At 37.8% G+C, this 22,536-nt stretch overlaps 1 protein-coding gene across 3 annotated transcripts in view; it reads right to left on the minus strand.

Annotated features, from left to right (window-relative positions):
- The window catches only part of mamo (zinc finger protein 628-like), a 120,538-nt gene that overhangs the window by 55,967 nt on the left and 42,035 nt on the right, over positions 1–22,536 (minus strand). The window contains exon 4 of one of the 3 annotated variants that reach the window (XM_033339646.2): positions 1,089–22,097. The exons of the other annotated variants lie outside the window; for them this stretch is intronic. Coding sequence (XP_033195537.1) covers positions 21,504–22,097 — 594 coding nt within the window. The 3' untranslated portion in view covers positions 1,089–21,503. Of the gene's footprint in view, positions 1–1,088; positions 22,098–22,536 lie in introns of those variants that run through there. 3 annotated transcript variants of the gene reach the window in all.

Here is a 22,536-nt window from a genome sequence, read left to right on the forward strand (position 1 = left end):
GCAGCTTATTCCTTTTTGCTTCTTCTGTTCATCGTATTGATTCCCGCGATATCTCACGCGATGTATCAATCGCCAACTACGCTATTACGTCCGTCAAACGAATTGTAATACTTGTGTTAAACAAGATTTATCGGAACGATACGCAGAACTAATCCGAACGATCAACTATCCGGTTATAGTTGATGTACTATTCACACGAACGATTTATAGACGATGGAGCGTAAAGACAAGTCATATATTGTTTCGATCGCAAATAAAAGATAGTAATAAACTGAAATTGGATAAGTTTAAACGTAATAAGGCGTTTAACTGTGTTCAAGATTTTCTTTTTTAAACGGAAGCAGCCTACCTTACCAATCTGACAGAAATAGATTCTTTCTCATCGTCTCTTTCTAAGTAAGACGCTCGACAAATAAATACCTTGAAACGCATCTCTGATTTCTTCGTTATTGTACTACTTTTAAAAATACGCTAATGTTTTATAATTAAACAGAAAGCAGTTTGAACTAATTTTATTTTTAAACTTAGGGATATTACGCGCAAAATGGAGGGAAGAACCAAACACGAATGAAATTATAATAGAACGATGCAAACGATGCATTTTTTTCAATCTGCTCTTCGATTAATAGCACTGCGTGGCTGAATGCAAAACTAACAGCTTCTATATTTTGCATGACATTTTAAGATTCGAATATAATTAATCATTCCTAGTATTACGTTAACCAGCAGTATAATATCGACGTACGATTTTTATCTAACCAAGATATACCGGTCTAAATTAAGCTTCGAATCATCGACGTTAGCACCACGCGTAGTTTTCTAAGCCAGCCTATTAAAAATATGAGACATTAACTACTGTTTAATTGTGCCCAACGCAGCTTGACTTCGACGATCAGACGAGAATCGCGGCGTTAACAGAAACGAACATTCGAATAAATCTATAGTTATTATTAAATTGATCCGTACTAAATTAATTAACGTGTAGTTAATTCTAGAAACGACAAGGAACGGTAGGAAAGAGGAATGGCAAGGTTCGAAATAAGAGAAAATAAATGACGATTTAAATGTACACAACGAACAAAGATATGTCGTGTTTGAAAATAGGCATTCGTATATTTTAATAACGTATGTATAAGTAAACGTAATAGTATATCGTAAATAATAATAATAATAATAATAATAATAATAATAATAATAATAATAATAATAATAATAATAATAATAATAATAATAATAATAATAATAACTAATAATAATAATAATAATAATAACTAATAATAATAATAATAACTAATAATAATAATAATAATAATAATAACTAATAATAATAATTAATAGTAATAATAATATAATAATAATAATATTGTTAAAATAACAAAATAAATTCTAAGTAACATAACTATACCGCTTAAGGATGATGAAAAATCAATAATATAGTTCTAATTAAAAGAGAAACAAAGCACCGTCATCACATCGGGGTGGCTTCGGTTCGAGACACGTACCAAACGCGTTACCCCCAAGGAACTTTAGTCCGGAAAAAAACATTAATTAATCGCGTTAATCGTTTTATAGGTTTCGCATGTATGCCTGTGTATTGTACGTATATATATTCATATATATACACACACACATATATACGTACGTTTATGTGTATATTGATATATAGATATATACGTATACACGTCTAGAATAGGTACCTAAATAATTATTATCGTACATGCAACGCCCTTGTTCTCACTCCTGTCTCTCCCCTAACCCTATAATTAAATCAATCTTTCTCATCAAGTATACACGCAGGATCGTTCCGCGCAAAAATCCTCTCTTTTCTTTTTTTTTTTCGACGTTTTCTTCGTTACGTTATTTTCCACGCACACACCTACGCACATACGGACACACACGCACTTCATACACGTCGTATCCACGTATCCTGGCCCACCCACACACTGGAACACGCGCGTCACATCCGGTCGGTACTAATAAAATCCTATTAACGTCTTGTACTTCGTAAAAAGTGCTTGCCAATTACGCGTCCTCGTGTTGTATCTTTCGTAGTTAATCCGTGTACATACGTCTATAAATATATATATATATATATTGTATTATTATAGCTTTCCTTCGTTTAGTATACGCGTACTATTATATCGTGTATAATAAGTATGTGTGTATTTTATATATTTCTTATATGTATATATATATATATGTATATATTATGTGTTTTCCGTTTTCCGTATGTTCAATGTAATTTGTGTTTCTCGTATGTATCTTGTCGGAACAACCACGACACGGATATCTAAAACTCTTTGTAACTCTTTTAATACTGTCAATACCATCCGCTAAATGATAATTAAGGGAAATCAGCACGAGAAATGATAGAATTACGGTGGTCGCCTACACGACCCTCCGATATTCTCATCTTTGCACGTTCGTCGATTGCCTGTTTAATATACGACTAAAAGCGGCACGGCAATTAAACCGATTCTTCTCTCGATTAATTTTTCCATTAAATATCCGATTTTACATCCGATATACGTATTATATACCTGATAAATCTAGTAAAGATAATAACCACCGATTTCTCTCGATAATTCTCTAACGCGTAACATTCTCCGCAATTACATTACTAATATATAGAAATCAGCAAATCGGCAAACTCTCTCGATAATCATATTTCTAACAAACACCAACGAAACAATTTTTTCAACGGTTTTTCAAGAGAATTCGTAACTTCTCCCTTATCAGATCGACTGTTGAAATGGTTAATCCATTGAAAAGGACGATCACCGACCAGTCGAAACGAAACGAACCGGACGAGATTCGATTGGTAAGCGTCCAGCAAAGTCGATTTCCGCTGGCTACGATCGTTTTAACGCGCGTTCGCAAAAAAAAAAAAAAAAGAAAAAAAGGGAAGAATATAGAGAATAGAGAGTCCACCCCGTTAACAAACGGTAAGCTGCCTTCAACAGGAACTCTAATTAGGAATTAAATCTAATCGGATATGTGTATGTGTGTATTCCAACGTGACACCCCCTGGCAAGAGATACGGGCGAGATATGCTACGGCGTTACCTTCTATTTACAAATCGATCCTAATACAATTTCTACGCTAGAAAACGCTACGAAAGTACAAGTGAAGAATCTTCGCCAAACGTACTGATCAGTGTTACGCGAGGTAAACTTAACTTAATAATGTGTCACAACGTTCGTGGACGGAAAGGGTTCGTGTCCCCCCTCGCACATCTTTTTATTTTACAGAAAAGATCGTGGAACGAGAGTTTGAAAAATTATGAATAAGCCGTCGTCGAAGATCTACTCTTCGCCTTTCCATACATTGAGCCGAGAAATGATCAACTTGGGAGATGTTACATTTTCTTCATGATTTATGTTCTCATCACCGTTCGAAGAGTTGTTTGATATTAAATACATCAAGAGAATAGTACACGATCAATTTTTAAACACGGGTTGTTTGCATATCTATAAAATGTTTTAACATGTTCGATTCGATAGCGATTAATTTGGCAAATAGATCTTCTAACTTTTCGATTGTTTATATTTTCGCCATTTCGAGGATCGTTGGCTGTTAAGAAGTATTTAAAAAAAGTTAAAAGATCGTTCGCCATTATTCTGATAAAATGTTCAAACGTCAGGAATAAATCGTCAGTAGTTTTAGTCAAATTCCTTCAACTAAAACGCAATAAAAATACTAGAAAAAAGTGAATCACACAAAAACCAATTCGATCCTATAAAGACGAACTTTCAATCGTCAATATTAAAATCCAATTAATCGATATTATGACGAAAGCAAGGGAACTTTAATATCAAAAATAAACATCGATAGATTCGAAATTTAATATCGATGATCTTAAGTATATCGACGGACAGGACTCGTTATGTAGGTGCAAAGGTATTGGCTAGGTGTGAGAATATTTGTCAAAAATTATACGTTTATAATATCATCGATGAAGGCCATGTGCGAGGGGAAGAGTTAAAGTAAGATAAAACGAAGAAGAACGAAACGCGCCTAGACAAATGTTAAACAGCAACGTTTCAGGCTCCGCGTCGGATTTTGGACATCTCGAACGTTCACTTACGCGCTATCTACAAACGATAGGACGTTTACATTTAGTTACGCTATTAAGTACGATCTATCGCCTATATATTATATACAATTGAGTTAGAACGAGTCTTTAGGAACTTCAAAACAGAAACTCGAGAGCTACTTCGCCGAACTAAGAGCTAAGGGATTCCAAGATCTTTAGGAGCCGAATCGAAGCTTTCCCCTCTTCTTTAAGTGTCCAGTCTTGCATCTTAAAGAACCACAACGAAAAATTTCTTACTTCCATTCGCAAAAATAATAATCAACCGTTCTTCAAGGTTTCTATGTAAGGATAATCAAACAAAGTAATAATAAAATAAACGTAATAATAATAAAAGCAACGTGCTTCGTCGCCTATCTAGAGAATTCGTTCCCCAAGATGCAACATAACTTATACGCAAGTATAATAGAATACGGATATTTATGCGTTTATAGAAAATTTAAGTAAAATAAGACGTAATACGCAGAAATATATGAAAGTAGTAAGATACTCGTTAGGATCGAAGTAAGATATTCGTTAGGATATTCGATAAGCGAAACGAAACATTATATAGATCCTACCTTTTTTTTTTCGTCGTATTTATAAAAATATCGTTTTGCACAAACATCCATAGTCTATCTATGATATGATATAACCTATAATATACAGCATCGATCAGAGTTGCGTTTCCTTTCTTCTTTCTTTCTTTTTTCTTTTTTTTTTCGTTTCTTTTTTTCACCTTTTCAGTATTTTTGGCGAACGATTATTAAACTAAACATTAACAAGAGGATCTAAGTATCTAGGTGAAATACTTATATCGCTTACGTTCATTTTCTATTATCGTATATACATATAGAGGGACCGGTGTACGATAGAATTCGAGGCACGTGCAGTTTTCACGACGATGACGAAGATGAGATCGAAAATCGAATGGTCTTCGCGAGGTTCGCGGTTAGAATTCGTTCTCGTACCGCATATCGCTTCTATTCCGTTTCGCGAGTCTCGAAGACAAAGAGGTTGAAAGGGGTGGCGTTGCGTCTCGGCGAAAACGTGGACGTTCGTGTCAAAAATGCTCGGATAATAACATAATAAATTATTGTTTAAATAAAAGAGTAATAGGAAATACAAGTAGAAATATTCGATTTTCAGAATAATAAATGCCCCTCGACGAAACAAACGAAAATTAAACGTAGATAACATAGTTATTGAAGGGAAATATAGAGATACGTACGTGGAAAATAAGGAAAACTATAACCGACGACGGGTGAGTCTCGTAAAAATTTCTAGATTTTTAACAACGTTCGATAAATTGCTCGAATAATTTATCAAATTATATTGCACATTTTTTGATGTATAAATTATAGAGCTTGAAAAGCTTCCTTGTCGATATTTCAACGATTTAACTTCTAAAATATTCGTAATCGAAGAAAAAAATTCTCTGATTAACCTCTAAATACGCTAAACAAATTGGTAGAGGTTATATATACTTGGTTTAAGAAAACGATTATCTCTAGAAAAAATCATCCTAGTTTTACGTAAATCTAAATAATTTTTGTACTATAATAATTCGTTTTAATTTCTCACTTTCAAATAGTAGAAACAACAAATTAGGAACGAAGCGAAGAGAAAGATTTCAAATTTGCGTAGTTATCTCTTTCCTATTCACTCGATTAAAACGACTTTTAAGATTCTTTCTGTCGTTGTTTGTTCCTCAGAGCTTCTATACTTGCGCGCTTATTTTCCACTATCCTTAAATCGAATCATTAATTAGTCCAAATGTATAGAACCAATGCCTATAGTTTTAAGTATAATTATTTCCATCGAATCTTCTCGACAATTAACAAGAAAATATTTGGAAACCTACTGTCGAGCCTCCAAACCTTTTCGAATAAATATAACTACCCTTTTCCAGTTTAAATGTCCTATCTACGACGTCGAAACAGAAGAAAACCGAAGTTCTATCATTAAAAAAAAAAAAAAAAAAAAACACGAAGAACTTCAAATATTTCAATATACGCAAATGTATTTCAAAAGTTGTTACAACTCAAAATAATTCAATTCCGCGTTAGAAGAGCGTAAAAATCGTCCAAGTAGAATATCAAGGGCTAAGAATGAAAGATTACGGAGATAATATTTGTCCACCACTTCGTAGAGTCTGTTCCCCGCGTCAATATTATGCGTTTAGAAAGTAATTGGTTTCTATGTTTCCAAACAATTGTTCGCTTTTCCTGAAAGTTTGAGTCGTGTGTCTCTTACGAAGTGCATGCGCGATATTTTGAAAAATGAAACGATACTAGATACGACGTATTAGCTACTGGCGACAGACAAATACGAGTACCTCCCCGAAAATTCGTACCTATCGAACCAAATACAGGAAATTGCGCTCCCTAAACCAAACACAGAAGATCTTCCGATTGAGGAGACGAGAACGTCAAATGGATCGATTAGCAAGAAAAAGAAAAAAAAAAAGAATAAACAAAGCAAATAATAATCCAGAGGAAAATTCTGGACGAATTCTTTGACAGACTTGGTCCGATAAAATTGAGAAAGCTGTTCACGCGATGGGATCTTAATGGTCGCGAGAGTGCGGAAGTCGAGGCCGCGATCAGTCGATTCGGTGCACGCGGCAACCATCGGGATGACCTAAAACCTACGTTAATTGGAACTTTACTAATTGATTGTACTCTACGTCAGCGGTGCGCGGCGTTCATTAATTCTCTTCTCGATTGCACTTTACTGGGCGATCGTTGTTCCGCGTTTCGCGGCGTAATTGCGACCTCGAACGTGTCCGTGCACCCATCAAGGGAAAACTGGCGCCCTGTGCGTGCGTGTAAATAGGACGACGTCGACGACGACAAAGATGGCGTTCGAATTACGCCAGCAGTTAGCGACAGCCAGATCCTTGAAATCGTTCAGCGTCAGCGATCAGGGTTCGAACACGGATTAAAAGATCGTTTTCTCCTCGCGATACAATTAACGGCTCTTCGATACCGAACAGATTAGTCTTCTCTTTCACCTGGCTTCACCTCGTGCTCGTCCCTGCTCCAATGGCCACGATGATTATCCGGAATCGTGGCCCGCGATCGCTCTCCGTAAATTGGTAATTGAGTCGAGGAGACGATACGTCGCGTCGCGTCGTCGAGAATCACCAACGCGTGAAAATGAAACGCGCCGCGATAAACGAACGAGAGAGTGGCCCTCTTAGGGAAAACGTGGAAAACGATCGGTCGTTTCTGTTTTTTTTTCTTCTTTTTACATGGACGTTTGTGTGTGTTTGTGTGTATGTGTGCGTGCGTAGAAGTACATATGGAAGTTTCCGCTATCTTTCTTTCTTTCATTCGGAGAATCGCAATTAACGAGGTATAATTCTTCGCGCGATAGGATGTTGGAAATGCATAACGCTCGAGAAGCTGAGTACTCTTGGTCGACAAACAGACTGTTTTTTAATATGTAGAATCTTTGCAATTGATTTGGTATCGGGTTAATGCGTATGAAATGTAGATTTTCTAAAGTTCGAATCTGATGGATCGTGATCGATTACACGCGTATAACTATATCGTATTAATTGCAAAAATTGTTGGATAGATAATCGTTATATATCTGGAACAACGAACTGGTTAATGTTTGGATAAAAGTATTCGAACGTTTAAAAGTTACTTGGACCAAATGTATGATATTTCAAAGAAACTATCTCCGATTAGAGATTTATTTGGAAAATACGTTTCGTACGCGCTAATTTTCCTCGAGACCGTTAATGGAGTTACTCGACAGTTATTAATACCATCAAGCAGTTTTTATCACGTTTATCAGATATTTTAACATGCATGCATATAAACGGCGTTTTGATCGATTACTTACTGAATGATTCAATAAATAATAACAGATATCCAATCTAATTACCGTTTCCAATTTATGACGTAGAAATTATTGAATTAATTTGCAAAACTAAATTCATGCTCGTCAGCATGTTTATCTGTTTGCAATTGCTAAAATTATATCGATATAATTAATCAGTAATTAATAGCAGGACAAAAATACATAATTCCATTGAACAAGAGTACCGAACGTTCCGCAATGAGGTAACCAAAAGATAATATTCAACGCATCTCTGCTCCCAAATTTACACAAAATTATACGCAGGACATGTACATACACTAACAACGTGCCTATGTTATCAAGAGATCTAAAAAGTAGCTATACAAATCTAAATAATCATACGTTTAAATTAAAGAGATATCGTGTGATGAAATTTTCATGTGGAAAAAGAAGATTTTATGGCTGTTTCACGCAAAAAGAAACGAAAATATACGGTCATGAATTTTACATCGAACAGCAAGTAAATTTGTATTCTAGAACTTGCGCTCTTTAATTTTTGAAACAGCTATCTAAATTTATGGGAAAATGTAATGTCCGTGGTATCGTAAAATACGTCTGATCACAGGCGATCCGTTTCCCCTTGCGCTTACAATGTCCTCCCTTTCTTTGCGTTCCGCATGCACAGGACAATTACCCTTCCCTACTTTGCGTACGTCATTCCAACAATTGTTCCACGTAAAAGTTGCACGGTCAGATGTGCAAACCTACCGGCAATTTCATCTAAATTCTCAACTGCTATCTGTACTTTTTACTGTTACGTCTCCTTAAGTGCAAATTATTCTTTCTACGCGCTAACGATTTTCTTACACCGCATACGCATTCGTGACAATTTATGGTCACGCTTAACGAATGACTTCGTATAAGTGACAGGAACAAATAAAGTTTTAACGACGGCGAAGGAAACTCTTTGGTGCTCGTTACATAATATTAGACTCTTGAGAAAGTTACGCGTAAAACAGAGTTCATTTTTTTTTTTTTTTTTTAATGGGCTCGATTGAAAAGAACTATAACTTAAGAAATCACGGCTTTTAGAATAACTAGGAAATTTACAGTCAGCTAAGCTTCGCTAGATGATTCATGTTTGAAATAGAATTCCGAATGAATATCGACTTAAAAAACGACAATGTTATCCGGAAAAATAATGCTCTGGAAATCTTGACGAACTTCGGTCGAACAAAATACAAAAATCATTACATACGCCATCAAATATCTGTAAATTTCATCGAATTCATCCATGTTTGATCATCAGAAATGTTCAACACCAAAATTTACTAAATATCTATCGGTATGTAATTACAAATATTCCAAATTTCCACCTAATGTCTTTCGGTATTTCTATCGCTACCGTCGATAGAGATTTTTAAGTGTAGAAAATTCAGTTAACTTGTTCACTGCCACATCGTCCACATTTGTGTAACGAACAAATTTTTGTACAGGTTTCGTCGTCGAATTTACCTTCCGCGAACAATTTCGAAGATACGTTTCTTTCCTCGTGGGTCAACGATGGCTCGTAATAATCAGCGGAAATAGAACTTTCATTGCTCAAACAAAAATACCCCTCGCTATATTATTCAAATGAAGTTTTCACGTGTAAATGGAGCGATCTAGAACGAAGTGTCACAAATCTGACAGAGATTCGGTAGTAGCGTTATTTTTCTCCAGTCGAAGATATCTATTTTTAAGAATTCAACGTTTCGCTAATAATAGCTTAGAAACTTACTATTTTCTAATTAAAAGAGACATTAATCCTCGATTATTAATCATTAGATCGTAGATCATAGGTGATTCGCCTGACTTTTAATCTTTCATAATTTTAGATATAATTCTATGTATCTACGATATAAGATGTGGAATTTAAGTAAAAATTAAAATCACGTGGTTCAACTGAAATATAATTTAAATCGCTCTGTGCCAATGGTCATTAATCTGAGAATACAGTGACTACGAGAACTATTTGCAAATCATTGTATATATCACAGCATTTGCAAACTAATTAATTAAGTCCACGTATACTAAATTTCGTATCACTTAGCGTATCATTTTCATATTATTACAAAATTTGGATACTACGACAATGAAATTTACATAAAACAGAATATAGAAACCTGATAGATACCAAATATAAAACTTGATAAAGGAAAATTTCACTGGAAAATAAGGATACGAGCAAATACTCTTTTGTAGCCACTATATATCATATACTTGAGACATGAAATTTCAATTAACATTAAATAGGCAAAAAACGAACGAAACCCAGCCCAAACCAAATCCAAATCGTTCCAAGATCATCTACGATCTAATCACGCCGAATTAACGATTAAATGTAATGAAATCGAAAAACAAGGTTACCATTTTACCACTTATATCGATCAAAACTGCACATTAATACATACGTCTGTTTTATCAAATTGCAAATTCGTGTGACTCGCACACTCGAAATTAGTCAGCTAGCCTCTAACAAGTGTTGACTGCAAAATTCGTAATTTCCACCATTCAACGTGACAACCCCTAGCGGTATCGCGAGCGAGGGAAAAATTCGCGACGCGGTTCGCACGCAAAATTGAGCGTCACTGTCCAATTTACGATTTATCTGTCGTGACGTGCACGCTGTACATACATGCATGCATGCATGCTCGCTCGGTGGCTCGCGAGCGCGATAACGCAGCGCGCAGTTGGGTCGATGCATTATGCAGTTTTCCGTGCGTTCATTATATTTTTAGACCTTTACGATTGCAAGGTTACGCTCGTAACGGCCGGCTCTTCTCGTTAATTGCGATTTTTCCGCGGCAATCGCCCGCTAACCGGATAAGGATTCCGCTCCTACGAAACGTTCGCCTCGCATCGTACAGACCAATTTCTCTCTCTCTCTCTCTCTCTCTTTTCTTTTTTCGCGTTCTCTTTCGCTCGCGATCGTTTCGCAAGATCGAACGACTCTGTTCTTCGTTGGCAATATCGATCGTTTTCTGGCTTTTCTCGTTCGACGTTTGTCGAATTTTTCTCCGATATCGAGAAACTCATTGACTGATCTTTTGGGGAATTTTTTCTTTTTTTTTTTTTATTATTACAGAATCGAGTTCGTCGTAGTTGTTTAACTTCTGGCTTGTTTGTTCGAGTTTCTGTTTGATCGAAGCTTCTTTCTTTGTTACCGTTAAAATTGGAGTTTGCGTTAGTTACTGCGTATCACGAAGAAGAAGGAAGCTTCTTGAAATTGTTGTTCGATTTTGCGAACTACGCTATTTACAGAAACATTTTTGAAATAAACAACGAGAAGCCTATTATCGATGGAAAAATACTTGATCGTTGGAACGAACGAAGAGATCGTAATGAAGTAATACGGAATTAATATACAAAGTGTCTTGTAAGATTTTTGTATGATTCTTTACAGAAACGTGAGCGTAAAACGAAGAAACTTCGTTCAAATGAATCACGGTTCTTTGAAAAAATCGATTTTACTTCTGAATAATGACTTGGAATTGGACATCCCTTGTCATCTAACGGAGCACAACCCAAATAGGAAATGTAGATAGAAAATACCAAAACGAAGGCTTAGATTTAGCGCTAGAAATATCACTTGGATAGTTTTGCCCAATTGAGATATTGTTTTCACGCGAAAAGTTACTATTTCGATTCATAAATACGTTTATCCGTAAGTCTTTAAATTCAGCGATGAGAGAATGCTGTTTTAATGTTCTGTTTGAGCTAATGGAAAACTGTAAGTGTTCCTTTGTAATCGTTCCTTATGTAATTATTTCTTTTACCAAAGAAAAAACTTTTTGGATATTTTTTTAAATAAAATAAAGCACAGTCTACTTAATAGTACTACACTTTGCAAGACATCTTGTATAATAATTCGCACTGTCACGACAAAAAGAAAACTCGCTAGCTTTGTCGCCGAGAAGCAAAGTACTTGAAACAATCTGCACGTTATTTTGCAAGTTATCAAAGATATCCTTCGACGGTCTACGTGTTCCCTGTTCGACAAATGTTTCCAGGAATTGTCTCTGACGGTTAATCGATGCTCGTTATAAATTGATCGAGCGTTTTGTGTCGAGTCGATCGAATTCGATTGGTCGTAGGGTTTGGGACGAGCCGGGTGCATCACTGAAAATTAAAGCTCGATTAAACGCAGAATCACGCGCGGTTTAAACGTCGATCTGGCTTATCAGGGACGATCAGGATTCGCGGAAAATGCGAGGTGAGAGCGAACGTTCGATGCCATCGCGCGGAAACTTACGTGACAACGCAAATACGAAAAAGAGAGCTACCTAAATTCGGTAAAACGCTTGTTCCACGCTGATTTTTTTAAGAATAACGAGCCTGAAAAATTCTATTTATTTTTTAGTCGAGAAATTACTCTTCTTTCTTTCTCTCTGATACGTTTCTTTGGCGCGATCGCTCGAAACCTCGCGTGAATTTTCTTATCGAACATGGTGGATCCGTGCGTGAAACGGTCTAAGTTGGAACGATCTAACTGTGAGTTGATGATTCATATAACGATAAATTTTGTTGGGAAGGTTATTCGATAAACTTATTGGTTGCATAAGTCGTCGCAAATTATAAAGATTGATAAAGATTCTGGCTCGATCGGGTGAAAAATTGTACTGCGACGCGTGTGTATGTTTAGATTTCACACAATTTATCTAAGCTTCGCTGCGTTCTGCATTACAACTACCTCTTGGTATCGAGACTTTTATCGAATCGATGGATATTCATTCGTGTATTTTGCTTTTCATTGTTTTGGATGATAGATAATAGGTATTTGTCAATTGTTTATCATTAAGAGAAAAATCGTTCTATTTTGAAAAATTAATATTTAAAATTAGCGTTTAAAATGAAAAATAAATATTAATTTCTTCCTACGCTTATTATTGTCAGATATGTCACGTCATTCTACACATATAATTATTCGAACTATTGGAAGAAAAATGGGAACAGTAAAAACCGAGAATGTCGTTTTACTAAAAAAAGAAAAAAAAGGTTACCAATTTTGGACACGAATGAGCATATATGATTTTTGCGTTTATCTCTGAAAATTATTTATTAGGAAATTTCTGTGAATCGACAAGATCAAAACACCGGCAATTTTGTCAATTTCTGCGACCTAACGAACATTGCTAACACGATTCTTTATTAAACGATCGGTAAGACACGTTCCATTCTTGTCGGGAACGTATTAGTACAATTGGCGTAAGTTAATCAATGATACCAAACTAATCCGATTATAGAGAATTTTATTTTAACTCGACCAACACCGATTCCCTTTATTAGTCGAAATTTCACGTACGATTCAATGTCCAAGAGTCTTTTTCAATTTTTGATATTAGTACTTTTAATACAATGCGAAAAATTTGATTATCTATGTGAATAAAATGGTAAGATAATATTTTTAAATAGAATGACCGCTCGATCAACTGAAACGAATCATAATGCAAATCATCTCCGAATATGACATTCGTATAAAAATAACAAATCAAATATGTACTCTTTTCAGGTTTTCTATTCCTCGATTATTCCCTTTTAATTGTTTAGATCCACTGAAATTCCTCCTTTTCTCGCTCAACTTATATTCGTAATAACAAGCGTGATAAATACGAAAGAATCTTACTGTTTGATTAGTCCTTTTAAAATGCTTGGAATGAAATTCTTTGCCTACTTTTTCGCTCGTATGAAAACAAATGCATACCGAGTGGCAAAGTAAAATAGAACGAAATGCTGATTGCTTGTGAAAAAGTATCAAGTACTGTACCAGTTGTAGTAGCATTGGCAAAATTGCAAATAGGTCGGAATGCTACCGACAACAAGCCGCGTTTTAATGGTTCATAATTTCTTGGTGATCGTGTATTTATTCATCGTTTGTTAAATTACACGAAATTTATTCCTCGAAGGGTATTTAGCTCGATAAATACGTAATTCCCCTATATTACCCGAACGTGTAAGGATTTCATAAATTTTAACGAAACGAACAGGTTGAATCAATTGCGATCGTTAACGTAGAAATTCGCGAGTTTCACGCAGGGGAAAAGTGTTTACGAAACTCTATTTGGAATGATTCGCAGAGATAACAATAGATTATCCTTTAGCAAGTATCGATAATGCGAGTGAAAATCACATTTGAAAAAGAAATATCATTTTTCATGTTGTAATTGAATATAAATTGCAAAGCAATAACATTTAACTCTCTCCTTCTAGTTATTTATGTGAAAGCTTGTATGTGTATGATTCGAGCAAGAAGTTCCGAGAATTTAATTTCATAATACAAAAGATAATAATTGCGCCATTTAAATTCAGAAGAATGAGTAAAATGGGAAATAAATTCCATGGAAATGTAATCAAAATATCGTGAAGTGGCTAATATTTGAAAAAGCATTCGAAATTCGTGTTATTGATTTTCAAGTATAGAAATAAAGCGCGTAAAAAGTTGATCAAACTACAACCGATCGATGTTATAATTTCATTTTGAAAAATTCGAAGAAACGAGTGCGAAGAAATCAATGATAATTTCATATTTCAATCACTCTCTATCGAACCGAGTATTTCTAGAGTACCAACGCGAGCAAGCAGAATTGGTTTCTCCAATGCAATAAAATTTCCAAACAAAAACAACAGCGTATGTGGGAAGCGTTCGGACGCGAACTTCGTCAAACTGGATGCAAAGACGACAACCAGCTCGCGTACACTCGCCGGTAAAGCTCCATGATCGACGTACCGAGCTTTTTACGCGGCTGTCAATCATCGAACAAACGTCGATACTTCGATTAAAAACGTAGCCAGAATAGAAACGCAAATTAAAAGAGTAAAAGAAAAAAAAAAAGAAAAAAAAGGGAGCAGGGAACAACAACAAAAAAAAAGCGAAGAAAGACTCGCGTCAAAGTGTTGCAAAAAGTGGAAGCGAATCGTTTCCAGTTTACAAGCTTGAAACTCCCTAATCCCTTCTGGAATCAGATCTGGCGGCCAGCCAGGAAACCAAATGGAGAAAAGGGAAAGAAAAATAACAAGAGAGCCGGGAGTAGAATTAAACGCGAGGAAAGGATTCGAGAGGATTCGAAATGAAACGCATTAACTTTTGATCCCTCGTCGTAACCGCAACGGGGACGAACCGAGGTCTGGTGACGGGATTAATATTCACGTTTCGTCTGTGACGACACCGAAATCGTGCACGGCGAGCCTTTCGATTAATCGATAGCGACCAGAGGTCCCGTGGTCGAGTCCTTCGTTGCAGTACCACGGGCCTCCGCACACGGAACACTATGAATATTTCACGGATCGATCGATTACCAGGGACTCCATTCGCGAGGGTCTCTTGCGAGGAGCAGGAGGACGGTGGTGGAAAGTAGCCGGCTACTAAATATACAATGCGTCCGAGGAAAAAAAACGCAGTTCGTCCTGCACGACTGCATCGACCGCAATTGCGTTCCAAATGTCGAACGATCGAAACGAACGTTTCGATGAAACCCCTGCCGCGCCTCCACCCCTTCTCAAGATTCCTAGAATCGTTTTTTCTTCCATCTAGAATCGAGAGCGCAACTGGCAAGTTACGCGTGGGATGAGTCACGCGATTCAAACGATTAAACGATTACGTACATTGTTACAAAGCAGGGAAGAAAGTATGGAAAGAGAATCGTGGAAATTATCGTCGGTTTCGTAGAAGAGCGTAACGCGACAAAAATAAATTCTTCGAGGAATTGTTTGAAATAGGAAGTTTGAAGTAGTAGAAGGTTACTAATTGTACGATTGTTGAGTAATAGGCAAATTTGTTTCCATTTGCAATTTAGATAATAGTTTCTTCAATTTTGGAAGTTTGTTGTTAACAAACAAACGAAATAATATTTGCCAATTTCTGATTGTTCTTAGCCTCTTAGTGTTTCTAATTATTCGGCAGAATACGTATAATTGACCCGATAAACAATCACCTCGTAACTTGAAATTGAGCGTAAGAATGTCAGATAGCGTAACGTGCATTATAGATACTTCCGTAAATTTCTGTTATCGTGTGTACACGTGTATTTCTTTTTTCGGATACCAAGGAAAGGAAATTGACGATTCCAGCGTTGTACGTATTAATTTTAACGATGTTGACTCGTTACCTCGAATTCTTAATTTACTACGTAAAGAGTTCACTGCAGCGAGGAGGCAACTCCTAACATTTAACTTGTATTTATTAGAAAGAAAGAAAAGTATACAAAATAAGGAATATAAATAATAACGAATATCGATGGTCTATTAATTTACGGTAAATTCCGAAAATCGATGCGATTTTCATTGATCTTTGTTGATTTATTCTAGTTACTGGAAAAGTGATGCTACCTCCTTGTTACTGCAGACCCTTCAAATCTAGATCAATAATTTACCAAAGATACATCGCCATCGTTCGTTACACTCCAACACCCGCTAATTACCTTATCTAAACTAATAGGAAAACAAAAATAAACAGCTCAAATACTGGTTCTCGTATCACCCGAACGCTCGTGAGAAACGCGAGGTCATCGTGCATCGCGCTGACCGCAATGCAACGCTTGCTTCGTACGTTTTGTACGAACGAAAACAATGAACTAACGCGTGTAAGCGCCGAACAAACGAATTTACGACGATTTTTTGGAAGCAGAAAATTGTCAAATCGTGGAGAAAGGTCATCGTTTATAAGATACACCGTGAAAAGGCGTCTCGGGTTATCCTGTGCAGGACGTTTCTGCTGCGAATCAGCGATTCGATATGGCGTTGGTATAGCGAGCGCGATATTTTCAAATCAACGCCGTTCGAACGAAGGACGAACAAAAGAGCGTCGTAAGCTCGTGAAATATACAGGGTGGTTGGTAACTGGTGGTACAAGCTGAAAGGGGGTGATTCTAGAAAATATAGGATAAACATTTTTTTTTTTAATTCTTTTTTTAATTTTTCCATCGAGACAACGATCTACAGTGAGATCCGTTATAACGTACCGCACGCGTACCGAGCGAAAATTCAAAGTCGATTTTCTCGAAAACAAAGCCTCGAACGAAAAACTTTTATTCTATATTTTCGACTTCTTTTTTCGCGTAAGAATCACCCCCTTTCCGCTTGTGCCACCAGTTACCAACCACCCTGTATAAGTATAGCGATTTTCTATATTAATGTCATTTTATGATTAGAAAGGGATATTTTAATACACGAGAAGGATAAAATATCTACAAGCGAAAGGAACTTGTTAGCTCGAAAAATGTTATCGAGCAAACGGAGAAGAAAAATTGTCAACTTTACTTTTTTAAATTTACCCTGAAATTCGAGATTGTTTATATCGTCTTGCCGTGATAAGTAAATTCATGAAAATAAGATCTTCGTTTTTGGAGATGATGAATATTAATCGTGCACCCGACTAATGAATTGAAAATTTCACACAAAACTTACACTACTCGTATAAATGTTAAGGCAAATAGTATTTCCATATCTTGACAGGCAATATTTTTAAAGGTACGAAGAGGTTGGTAAAATATGCGGTTAGCTGCAGAAACACGTGTAACAAAAACACATATATAATCTTTAACTCAATTTATAAAATTGCCCTTCTACGAACGATCACAAATATGATCTATCGTGTCTTTTACCTGTGATCTTTATATCGAATATATGCATGATAGTAATCGTACAATATCCCCACCGTCAAAACAATCGCGTTATTGAAATTATATTAAAGCAGAATTTTCTCTGAATTTTTGATACGATTATTTGATGCAATTAGTTTTCTCCCCACAGAGACCTAATAAATTCCTAGAACGCAGCTAATTTTGTCACAAATTACGCTGTTTTCCGATTACTATTTCATTTAGATTCTACCGTTTAAACATTCATAAATATTCATTGTTCTCGAGTTGCAAACCTGTTCTTAGATCGTATAATTTCTGCATGTATATTAACTTTGGCAATTTAGTTTTCCACTTGTATTTGAAATAGCAGACACACGAGGACGCTATTGAATATCGTCGGTATTAAAAAACTAATACTTGGGATAAATCAAATGGTAAAATATATATATTATATACATATTGTATATAATGAATGGCGATTACTAAACGGTAGGTACTAAAATTTCAAATGAGAATAGAATTTGCAATTTATACGATACGTTATGGAGATTTCACTGTCCATATATTCACTGTAAAGAAAGATATTAGCGGCTACAAACAAGTAAGAAGTACAAAGAAGACATTAAATCGAAAATAAGAGAAAAAGAAAATTCAAAGAGCTACGTAATTAAATGTCTCTGCTTCTCATACCTCGATGGAATCTCCGCCACGTCGATCCACGAATACACGGCACACATCCTGCTTACAGGATAACGTCGTGTTTTCTCGAACAGGTATGTTTTCTCTGTACGTTAAAGTCACGTTCTCTGCCTTCCGTTTCCGTTTCTTCGCGAATCGTTTAAAGGAAGGTGAAAATTTCGTATGCCGATGGAACTGGACAGAAACGCTGCGCGAATCGACCGAAACGTTTCTTCCGTGTTTCAAAAAATCATCTCGTCTTCCGTTCACATATTTTTTTTCTTCTTATTGCACTATCTTCGACTCGGAAGGAGAATCACGAACTACGTAAAATACAACCACGACTCGTCTTTCCTTTATAAATAATTCGTTTCCTTCGTTTCCATCCGTCAGGTAGATTTCTAAAGTTGGCGTATAAATCAGGCGAAAATCGATCGATCGATCAACTTTGACTGGCTACCGTTTCTTGGCTTATTACGCAAGCTCGTACACAACGGAAATAAATAAACAAGGAGGAGCAAAAAGTCAGTTGCGAATACGGGCAAATACCACGGTTATAGGAAACGTAGAAACGAGAAATTAGGCTAGAAGATTTGATAGAATTGCGTCATGTCATGAGTTAGATATTGCACTGGTTCGCTGGCCTAACACACCGTCGTTAGATACACGCGCCGACTTGGCTGTCTCCGATGCGTTTGGCGTGCCCGACGCGCGCTCTCGATATCGTGTTTATGTCGATGCGTGATAGGAATTGGGTAAGAGCTCGCGAGTAATCGTGAACACGCGTATATATGTACGACTGCATCGAAGCAGCTCCGGGGACATTTCCCGAGACAGACGTTCGCGAATGATATTCGATAATCTCTCGTTAACGCGATGTAATTAACTATATAGCTCTGTTAAATCCGATGAAACGCACGAGATCGTACGGTTTCAAGTTCTGCTTAGACAGACGTTTTACAATAATATTTCATCGATACCTCTTTGCTGCCTAAATGATATTCCGCGGGAATTAGTCCGAGAAATCTTTCGAATATCCTGAAAGTGTTTTACAAACGCTTCTGTTATACCTGATAAGACATACGAGATACCATGATTTTAAATCTTGCTTAGACGAAGATTTCGAGATAATATTTCTTTCGTACTTAAATCCGCTGCCTAAATGACAACCTGTGAATTAACTTAAGAAAACTCTCGGATATACCGAAAGCGTTTACGGATAAAAGAACGAAGAATCTGAGAATCGAAGGTACGTTGTACGTACATTGGATAATTTTTCTCGACGAGCTTCGAATAAACAAGACCGCAAAATTCAGCCAACGATGGCAAGATGAACATTGCGTACGAATAACAAGAAGAACGAAATAAACACGCGACGGACAAAGAGGCAAAAAACAGTTTCGAAAAGCCGTTATCGACGCCGGCGCACTCGTAACGCGACTTAATTAGCAGCCCCGCGCCGCGCTTAAAATTTTGTTTTCTTCGCTTTACTACGTCGTCGTGTTTGAACCGCGAACGTCCACGAACGCAAACTGAATCGAATTTCGCCATGTGTGGACGTTTCTCTACCCTCCCTTAACCCCGTACATCCCTTCCCCATCGTCAGTCCTAACCCAACCCCCCTCCCCAGACCCCCTGTAGCCCTTTCTCTGTGTCATAATCGTAATCGTCGGCGCGCGAATCCCAACACCCTTCCCCTTGTCAACTGTATAAAATATTCTCAATCGTATCAACAACGGTCACATCGTACATCGTACAACGTTATTACATTATTACAATAGTTTATAGTTAATCGTAATCAATATAATATTCACAGCATTTTATGAAAATCTCTTAAAAGCACCAACCGTGGCGGCTCAAATTTTTTTTTTTCTTATCCATTCGTCCTCTTCCTTTCCTTCCTTCCTTTCTTCCTTCCTTTCTTTCTTTCTTCCTTTCTTTCTTTCTTTCTTTCTTTCTTTCTTTCTTTCTTTCTTTCTCTCTCTCTCTCTCCCTCCCTCTCACTCGACCTCTCTTACACTGTCCGTTAATTGTATCTCGCGTAATTTATCTCGATTTAAAAACCCGATCTTCTATCTTCATCATCCTCTTCATATTCATCTTCTTTTTCTCTTCTTTGTCCCCTTTCTCTCCCACCCTCTCACTCTGCTTTCCTTTCTCACTTTCTCTCGCTCTTCCTCTCACTCACATATATATATATACCTTCAATAATTTATCGATATATATATATATAAGCTAAACGTTTCGTCTTAAAGCACTGATTAAACGAGGGAGCTCGTTTTAACGTGTCCCTCCCTCTGAACACGCGTTTACCAACCATCCTAACCAAAATCACAGGACTAACTAGAAACACCGCCGGCTTTTTGCCTCGTCGCTCAGTGGGGATCGATGAACGCGAGGTGTACACCCTCCGTGGATACGAACGAAAAGACAGGAGAGACCAGGAACGATAACAGGGAGAAGCGATCACGGGAACTACTCGAGGAGACGAGCGCCCTGTGACACAGCAACGGAGGAGGCGCACGAACGTTTCTCGGCTGTTTAACACGACGAGCAGGAGGCTGAACGACGGAACCTGGTGTGCCGAGAGAAGGACACGATGACAGACGACTACCAGGAGAAGAAACAGTAATAGTAGTAATAGTAGTAGTAGTAGTAGTAGTAGTAGTAGTAGCAGTAGTAGTAGTAGTAGTAGTAGTAGTAGTAGCAGCAGTAGTAGTAGTAGTAGCAGTAGTAGTAGTAGTAGTAGTAGTAGTAGTAGTAGTAGTAGTAGTAATAGTAGTAGCGGTAGGAGTAGTAGTAGTAGTAAGTAGGAGTAGGAGTAGTAGTAGTAGCAGTAATAGTAGGAGTAGTAGGAATAGTAGGAGTAGTAGGAGTAGTAGGAGTAACAACAATAATAATAATAGTATCGGGGATAAATAACGAAAGAAATACGAGAAACAACGAGCGAATGAGAATGAGGCACCACTAGTAGTAAAACTGCTCGTGTCCGTGTTCCCCTTTCCCTCGTCGAACCGCATCATCATCATCATCATCATCATCATTATCATCATCATCATCATTCCCGGCGTCACGCGGGCAACGACGTCGATTCTCCGGTAAATCGTCGGATGCGCGATCATTCGCCTCTTATCGAGAGAATCCTCCTCCATCGCGGTGGTGGCGATCGATGAAACAACTATAACGGCGTTGATCCCGTCCAAGCGATACAAGGACGCAGGGAAACGGAAACGAAGAAGGAGAAGAAGAAGGTGTATCGATCGGCGATTCTTCCTCCGGCGGTGGTGAACGTGGCTGTTGTTGCACGGTCTAAGGCGAACTCAATGATGCGGCGGTGGCGGCGGCGGGGCCTCTTCCTCGGAGGGATCCACGGGGCTCGGGGACAGGAACTTGCGCACATACTTCGGATAATGTGTCTTTTCGTGGGCCTTCAGTATCGTCGACCTCGAGAAGGTCTTGCCGCACAGCGTACACCGGAACGGACGTTCTCCGGTGTGCACGCGACAATGGTCCTTCATGTGGTGGCGTAACTTGAAGGCCTTGCCACAGAACTCGCACTTGAAGGGCCTGTCACCTGTATGCGCCGGTAGGTGGGCTATCAGAGAGCCAACGTCCGGGAACGACTTGCCGCAGAACTTGCAGAGGACGACGCCGGAGGTCGGGTCCGAGTGGGCCGCGAGCTCGAGATCCATCGGCTCGATCGTACCTGCGGTGGGGTAGTGGGCCTCTGGCGGCAGGTGCATACCGGGTTCGAGACCCAGCTGAGCCTGCAGCTGCAGGTGGGCCGCCTGCTCACGGTACTTGAGCGACTCGAGGCTGTGCGAGAGGATGTGCCGCGCCAGCTTGCTCTGGTGGAGGAACGAGGCACCGCAGTACATGCACGCAAACATCCGCTCATCCACACCCATCAACTCCTGCAACCAAACAAACAAGAACATCAACTTCTTGTCTTCCCTTTAGCTCGTCCGTAACACCCCCACAGAGTAATAATGCTTCTCGCTCTCCGCTTTCGCTTTCGCTTTCGCTTACGCTTACGCTCTTGCTCTCCCCCACTCTTTCATTCTCACTCTCTTACTCTTTTCCCTTTTTTCTTTCTTTTCTTTTTTTTTTCTTTTTAATCTATTTAATCATCTATACATCTACCTATCTATTTATCTATTCATCTATTTTGTTTGCAAAAAAAAGTTCCCGTTTTCATTTCCTCTTTTTACTTTGAAGTGATCGTTTCAAGCAGAGAACAGATATCTCGTTCCGTCTTTCTCTTTCCCTCCGTCACTTATGATACGTGGACGCTATATGCACGTTCCCGCTACTTCGCCGCGACAAATCGCTCGTTTCGACGCTACTCGACTC

This window comes from Bombus vancouverensis, chromosome 8 (genome assembly GCF_051014615.1).
Source record: "Bombus vancouverensis nearcticus chromosome 8, iyBomVanc1_principal, whole genome shotgun sequence".
Taxonomy (NCBI): domain Eukaryota; kingdom Metazoa; phylum Arthropoda; class Insecta; order Hymenoptera; family Apidae; genus Bombus; species Bombus vancouverensis.